This window comes from Camponotus floridanus, unplaced genomic scaffold (assembly GCF_003227725.1).
Source record: "Camponotus floridanus strain SB8 unplaced genomic scaffold, Cflo_v7.5 scaffold97, whole genome shotgun sequence".
Classification (NCBI taxonomy): Eukaryota; Metazoa; Arthropoda; class Insecta; order Hymenoptera; family Formicidae; genus Camponotus; species Camponotus floridanus.
In genome coordinates, this window is record NW_020229868.1 from 167,483 (window position 1) to 175,099 (window position 7,617).

The 7,617-nt window shown below is 34.3% G+C and overlaps 2 protein-coding genes across 4 annotated transcripts; both read left to right on the forward strand.

Annotated features, from left to right (window-relative positions):
- The first annotated feature begins 689 nt into the window (after positions 1-689).
- On the forward strand, positions 690-4,395 carry LOC112637055 (cap-specific mRNA (nucleoside-2'-O-)-methyltransferase 2). Of its 3 annotated transcripts, none has more exons than XM_025415081.1 (4): positions 690-865; positions 1,441-3,091; positions 3,427-3,967; positions 4,261-4,395. In XM_025415081.1, exons 2-4 carry the CDS (start codon positions 1,613-1,615, stop codon positions 4,356-4,358), a joined length of 2,118 nt encoding a protein of 705 aa, XP_025270866.1. In that variant the 5' UTR covers positions 690-865; positions 1,441-1,612; the 3' UTR covers positions 4,359-4,395. The 3 variants fall into 3 exon arrangements, with proteins under 3 accessions (XP_025270866.1, XP_025270865.1, XP_025270867.1); XM_025415080.1 differs by having other exon boundaries at positions 1,473-3,091; XM_025415082.1 differs by lacking the exon at positions 690-865 and adding an exon at positions 1,219-1,238 and having other exon boundaries at positions 1,473-3,091.
- A 34-nt stretch (positions 4,396-4,429) lies between these two features.
- LOC105259167 (NADPH:adrenodoxin oxidoreductase, mitochondrial) lies at positions 4,430-7,369 on the forward strand. The gene is made up of 5 exons (XM_025415083.1): positions 4,430-4,585; positions 4,948-5,298; positions 5,421-5,639; positions 5,739-5,954; positions 6,161-7,369. The coding sequence occupies exons 2-5, from the start codon at positions 5,179-5,181 to the stop codon at positions 6,986-6,988; spliced, it is 1,383 nt and encodes a 460-aa protein (XP_025270868.1). The 5' UTR covers positions 4,430-4,585; positions 4,948-5,178; the 3' UTR covers positions 6,989-7,369.
- Positions 7,370-7,617: the final 248 nt, after the last annotated feature.

Consider the following 7,617-nt stretch of genomic DNA (forward strand, 5'->3'; position numbering starts at 1 on the left):
AAGATATTTTGAACTTTACCACGTAACTTTGAAACTCGCGAACTGAAGACGCCATTTTGAGAGACATCGATTTCCCGCCATCGGATTCTCTCTTCGAAGAGTCGATTCTACCTTCACGTGAAAGCGCGCTACGTTTGTTTGAAACACGACAATTAAAACGATATCCGACAATAATACAAGCATCTCGCATTCAAAACGCTAAATATAAAGAAAATATATAACAATCATATTAAAATACAATTTTATCGTATTTCATTATTAGAAATAATACAAATATATGACATTTATATCGAAGAAAATCGCGCTCTTGTCGCTCGAATTTTTTTAACGCGTCGATCGCCTAAAAATTACGCGCAAACGCGAAATATTGGAGAAAAAAATATACATATATCCTACCAAAATGGATTATCAAACACGATTATCGCACGATTATCATAATCAGATGATATTTTTCATTATATCATACTCACGTAAAGTACCCGAACCGCACTATCGACGCCATCTTGCACCGGATTCCACGGGAGGACTGTGCATGCGCTCGAAAATCTGTACTAATTTGGAGCAAGGAGTCCTCTGTTCTCATTGGTCGACCGAGCGTCTAACTTCACTCTAGTAAATTTTCGAACGTATCCCGAGAGGACTGCGCATGCGGCAATCAGACCAATCGTCTTCTAGCTCTCTCTGACGTCACAGATTGTGACATTCGCGAATATCGCCGCGATAATGTACATAATAACAAGTGTGTCGAGATGATGTGTGTGCAGAAATTTGCATGTTCGTCGAGAAAATAGGCTAGATAATATTTCGATTCAGTTTAGGAGAAGCATTCTGTGAATTGTACGGCCACACGTGCTTTCCCGAAGAGGTGAGTCATATTTTTTTTTTCTTGTCTGCAATGCCGGTGTACGTAACTAACCTCAAAATCGTAAATAATCCTCTGATGTAAGCAACAGGTTCTTCTAAGAATCTTAATGAGATTTTCTTAACTAATCTCTTTTAATTGCATTTTTTCTACATGTGCGTTATTTTCTCTTCCTATTTTCAACACAAAATCTGCTTGTTGGAGATGTATCTTCTTGCTATTGAACTCGAGATAAGTCTATAAATTTGATTTTAAATAAGGATAAAAAGAAAAAAAAGGTATAAGAAACGTAAATAAATAAAAGATTTATTTTAGGCACTGAAAACGTAAAAATGTAACAGAAGAACAGTTAAACATATTTAATTATAACAATTATGTAATTATATATAAATTATATTAATTATAACAATTATATAATAAATTTAGTATCATATGTATTATAATATTGAATTTTATGAAATTTGTGACTTTATTTGAATAGGAGAACTATTTGCATGCAAATCAGTTTTCTTTCGCATATATTGTACATTCAGAGTTATTTTAAGAAAATATCTCAGCCTTCGATATCATGCTAACAGATATATAAACATGAAACAACTGCAACTTCCAGGATCAAGAAAAACATTGGATGAAAACTCGCAAGATGGATATAGAATGTGAATTGTAAAAAATCATGTAATTATAAGAGAAAAGTAAAGATACTTTTCAATCATTTTACTACAATCCTGAATTAATTTTACATTTTACATAATGGCGGAGGAAAAAAGGAATAGTTTTGAAGTGTCACAACAAAAATTACAAAATAAAAAAATTGATAAAAGTAGACATGCCAAGCTGACGTATAGCATCGAGACATTGTTCGAAAAGTATTTCACAATTTCGGACAGCCAAGAACAAACGCAAACATATACATTACCCGAGCCCGAGTCCATGTTTAAAGCGTCACCATGGCAGCTGGATAACTTGCAAATGTTGAAGAATAGTCTAAACGAGATGAAGAGTCGTCTCAACAATTTCAATCTATGCGAATGGCAACAACATACGAATCAGATGAACAAAGCAGGCGATATCGTGAGCGCTGTGAAAAAGAACATACAAGCAGAGCTTGTGACTCAAGCATGGTGTAAATTCTACGAGATCGCTTCCAACTTTTTTCTAGTCCCGTTAAACGAGATTCATCGCGAAGAAAACGGTAAGAACTTCACTTCCGTGCATCTGTGCGAAGCACCAGGTGCCTTTGTGGCTGCTCTGAATCACTGGTTGAAGACGAACGCGCCCAACGTGCAATGGAATTGGTTGGCAACCACGTTGAATCCTTACTGCGAGGGAAATTCATACGACAGGATGGTCGCTGATGACAGGTTCATCAGGCACACTCTGAAGCATTGGTGCTTTGGCGCCGACAATACGGGTGATATCATGGATCTTAGAAATCTAGACATTTTCATAGAGAGATGCAAACTCTTAAATGAGAAGGAACGAATCCTGCTGGTCACCGCAGATGGAAGTGTAGATTGCACAGACGTGCCAGGAGAGCAAGAAAGCGCTGTGGCTCAGTTGCACTTGTGTGAAACGGTGGCTTGTATGCATCTCTTGGAGAAAGGGGGCAATTTTCTCCTCAAGCTCTTCACCCTGTTCGAGCATCAGTCCGTATGCTTGATGTATCTGCTATCCTGCGTCTTTCATCAGGTCACTGTAACAAAGCCAGCGTCCAGCAAAGCTGGAAATTCAGAAATGTACGTCGTCTGCGTAAATTTCAAGGGTAGAGATTACATAGCACCGTATTTGAATATTCTCAGACAGCACTGCAGCAACGGGTCGCCTGCAAAAGCGATGTTTAATCCGCGGGATATTCCAGATGACTTCCTGCGAAGACTCGAGGAATGCAGCGAGTTCTTTAAATGTCATCAGTGCCAAGTCATAGAAGATAACATAAGTATGTTTCGTACAGAAAAATACAACGATATCCTTTCCACATTGAAGCATGTCAGGCGAATTGTTGCTAATAAATATCTCAGGGATTGCAGATTGAGTCGAATAGATCCCGGGAATGAGATAGTCGGCCGGGAAGTATTAGAGAAGAGCAGCAATAGCTTTACGAATAAAAAATGGCGTGTCGATTCTTATAACGAGCGTTGCAAGAAACAAGATTTAGAACCGCGAGAACACTTATCGCAGATATGTAACGAAGTGATGGAGATCGAATCGCCAGCAGAAAAATCTTACACTGTAAGCAAGCTTTTTAACTGCGTGTTTCTGTATAAATCTCAAATTAGAAAAAGCCATGTATCTCACAATTTGTGGCAGACTAAAAAATTTCGTCTTCCATAATATTTTTGAAAATTAAACCCAGCAATTGAAAGAAACAACGCTCTACAAAATGTGTATCTTAATTTTATCATATTTTAATCTTAATTTTATTCTAATTGTATCACAATTATGTTTATTGTGTGTGAGGAAATAATTAAGGTGTGTGTAAGTTATTGTTTGAAAAAATAGAAAAATTTTTATTTTCTGAAAAGAAAAGAATAATGGTCCACAACGTGATTATTTTCCTTTTGTAGTGGCATTTACGGGCACCGGAAACTGTAGAGATACAAACAGGAAGAGCTTTTAACAAAGTCCGCAGCTCGCACTTTTGTGACTCGAGAATTCATCAAATATTGAACAAGATTGACGATATAGTACGAGATACGTGCTCTACCGTATATTTCCCATCAGCAGAAATTACAAGAGAGCAGACGCAACAAATTGATCCACTTCACGAGATACTGAGCTTCCAATTCGTCCGCGATTACGATAGTCATCGGACGATTGCTGAAATTTACGATCGATTAGAGAAGCTCCGAATCGGACAAACACTCGTTCTCGTCGGCTACTCTTTGTTGACGCAGTTGAACGTCGGTCTTTTACATCTCCTAAGTGATTTCTTCGATAACATCACTGTAGATATTTATGATAACGAAGGCTATCGCATAAAATTGGAGACTTATAAGCATAATGATAAAGCATTTAATGATTTGCGCGAAATATTTACTGCGTCGCAAAATGCACGCAAAGATAATATGATAATCTGGTCGATAATACCTATAACAATTTTATATGGTAAGATTTATATATAATAACAAACAGAAAAGAGAACAAATCAATTTCATTAATTTTCTGTGTTAGTGTATATAAATATAAAATATAAATATAAAATATAATTCTTAATATAAATATATATTCTTTCTTTTTTTAAATATATTTGGTTTACAGATTTTAACAGTTATTTAACTATTTTGTTAACGAGAAATCATTTCGGTCTTTAATAAAGAATATTGTCAATCGCATCAAATACACTTATTTATACTTATTATTAACGTACATCCGATATTTACGACACAACTTTTTTCTAGAATGTGACCAGTTTCCCATGATAATTCAACTTAATCACCTGATGATTAAAAAATACGCTCATCATGTCAGAAATTCTATACATGATGTGATTGTATAATTATAAATATAAATTTATTTATAATTAAAACTATATATACTTGAAGATAATTGTAAATAATATTGTGAATCTTTCTCTCTTTCTATAAATATCGTATTTATATTGCAAATATTTCCTTATTATGAGTAAAATATACATGTGCAAAGCTTTGTAAAATATGCAATGTTAAAAACGAAATTTTTCGTTAATGGAAAAATGATTGCATGCATGGGCAAGTAAGACAAATGGTAATTATATACTTATATCAAAGATTAAAAATGAGAAACGTTTCTTTTATCCAGAAAAGTATAGAAAAATTCTTATATATTTTATATTTATTTTTAAATAATCTTAATAAATATTTTCCATTTTCTTGTAACAAATTACAGCGAAAAAATAATACCTAAATTTTCTTGTACAGTTTATAAAGATCTTATATTAATTAAAATTATAATAGCTTTAATATTTTAAATAAGGATAAAAAATAATGTCCAAATCTCGATATATGAATAAAAGAATCTAATTTTATTCTCGTGAAATTTTTCATACTTGATATTTTTGCACGATAATAACTTAATAATAAATAACACGAGTTAATAAATAATTTCAGATTCGAGGTCGATACTTGTGGGTCAGATTTGTTTTGTAACAACAGATGTAACATCGATGTTTTGGAATCACGTTCGATGCGTAGACCGAGATTCCGCTTTCTAGAAAAGGATTTCTTCATTGAAATAACGAGACGGCGTTGTGCGAGTCTCGGCGAGGTCTTTTCGAAGGCGTATTGTAACTATAAAAAATCCACGTGCCACGTTTTAGATCGACGTCATCGCACGTTAAGATGAAATGTTACCTTATCAGGAACTGTACTCGTTTCCTGTCCACCGGACAGCACACGCCGAAGGTATGCATTGTCGGTTCAGGTCCGGCAGGTTTTTATGCAGCCCAACAGTTATTAAAGGTAATAGCAATAGAGATTAATTACAATCAATATAGATACAAATTATTAAAAAAATAAATTTATTAAAGTCTAAATATTTCACGAAAAATAAAATAACAAATATATCAAATTGTGATTGATAGAGTTCTGGCGATGTGAGAGTCGATATATTGGAGAAGCTACCTGTTCCCTTTGGTCTGGTGCGCTTCGGGGTTGCTCCGGATCATCCAGAAGTGAAAAATGTCATCAATACGTTCCATAAAACCGCGACCAATCCACGTGTTCAATTTCTAGGCAACGTTAATGTTGGCACGGATATTACTATTGATCAATTACGTAATTTTTATCATGCTGTATTATTGGTATGTAATACTTAAACTATATTTGTTAATTATGTAATGAGAAGTAAACATATAATATTTTTGTTTAATTAATAATTGTTTCTTTTATTCTTGTTCTAGACTTATGGCGCCCAAAAAGACCGACTGCTCAATATACCAGGTGAACACTTAAACAATGTGATATCAGGTCGACGTTTCGTTGGTTGGTACAATGGAATTCCAGCTGACAAGGACTTGGACATTAATTTAGACATGGAGGAAGTGATTGTTCTAGGTCAAGGCAACGTAGCTATAGATATCACGAGAATTCTTTTAACACCTATCGATAAACTTAAGGTAATTCTCGATTCCTAATTAATGATTTATTGTTAAATTAAAACTTTTATAAATAATTAGGATTTATAATCAAAAAAAGATTCTAAAATCGAATATACTATAGATTTTAAAACTAAATCTTTAAATAATTTTATCTATTACAAAATGGAATTAATTTTTAATTTGAAATATGTGAAACCATCTCTGATCTCTTTCGATTATTTCAGAACACTGACATCACATCGTTCGCCCTGGAACGTTTATCTCATAGTAGAGTGCGAAAAGTCTCTATGGTTGGACGCAGAGGACCTTTGCAGGCCGCTTTCACGATCGCGGAACTGCGCGAACTCCTCAAGTTGGAGAACTGCAAGAATCTTTGGCGACTGCAAGATTTCACGGGTGTACGAGATATCGTGCCAACCTTAGCTAGACCGCGAAAACGACTCACGGAACTCATGTTGAAATCTTTAGAAGAATCTGTGAGCGACTCGACGCAGACTAAAGAGCTAAATCCGATCTTTCTGCGAAGTCCCGTCGAATTCCATGGCGATGATGATTTACAGAGCATTAGATTCGCAGTGAATCGTCTGCAAGGAGATGCATTTCAAGATCAGGTGGCCGAAGCCACCAACGAATTCGAGACGATCTCGTGTGGCTTGGCTGTGCGTAGCATCGGTTACAAGTCCGTTCAAATAGATAGTTCGATTCCATTTGATGGGAAGAAAGGACGCGTGATGAATAAGGACGGTAAGGTTGACGCCAATCTCTACAGCGCTGGATGGGCGGCCACTGGACCGGTCGGCGTTATTTTATTAACTATGACGAACGCTTTTCAAGTCGGTAGTTTGGTGTGCAACGAACTGATTTCCTCGACTGAGAATAAAGCGGGTTCAAACGGTGTGCGCGATATCTTGAATGCCAAAGGAATCCAGATCGTATCTTATGAGGACTGGCAAAAGATTGATCGTGTTGAACAAGACCGTGGTAAACAATTGGGAAAACCGCGGGAAAAAATTGTGGATGTGATAGAAATGCTTAACATTGCTGCGAAGTGAATAACTTGAAAAATAAAGGATGTTTTAAAAAATTAAGTATGAAAAACCTGTTTTTTATTGTATGCACTTATAAAAAATCGAAAATTATACACAAATATATGCATATTTATATAAAAAATACGTTTTTCATAGCTAGGTTGTCTAAAAGATTAAGACATTTCTTTTATATATTGAGCTTTTATTTTCTGAAACGTGTTAAAATATTTCATGTGCCTAATTTTTGCGTTCATATTTCGGAAGAGTCGATATAATAAAAATTATATAGACCTAACTGTACAATTGATATTGTAAAGGATACAATCGATTTAAGATTTGAGAAGATCAATTTCAATAATCTTAATTTGAAACCACTTCTGCATAATAAATCTCTATTAAAATTGTGCTGAATCTTTTGATTTTTATGAAAAATACGAATTATTTTTCATATAATATAATGAAACGTGTATATTTTCTTTTATATATATTTTAATGATATAAAAGGATAAATCATGTGTGATCAAAGAAAGGAAAAAATTCCAAATTATTTACATTAAAATTGCGCTTCTATTATTATTATTACTATAAATTATTGTTATGACTATAAGTTGAAAATAGGTGTGTAAATTGATTGAAAACAAATTCTATTAATG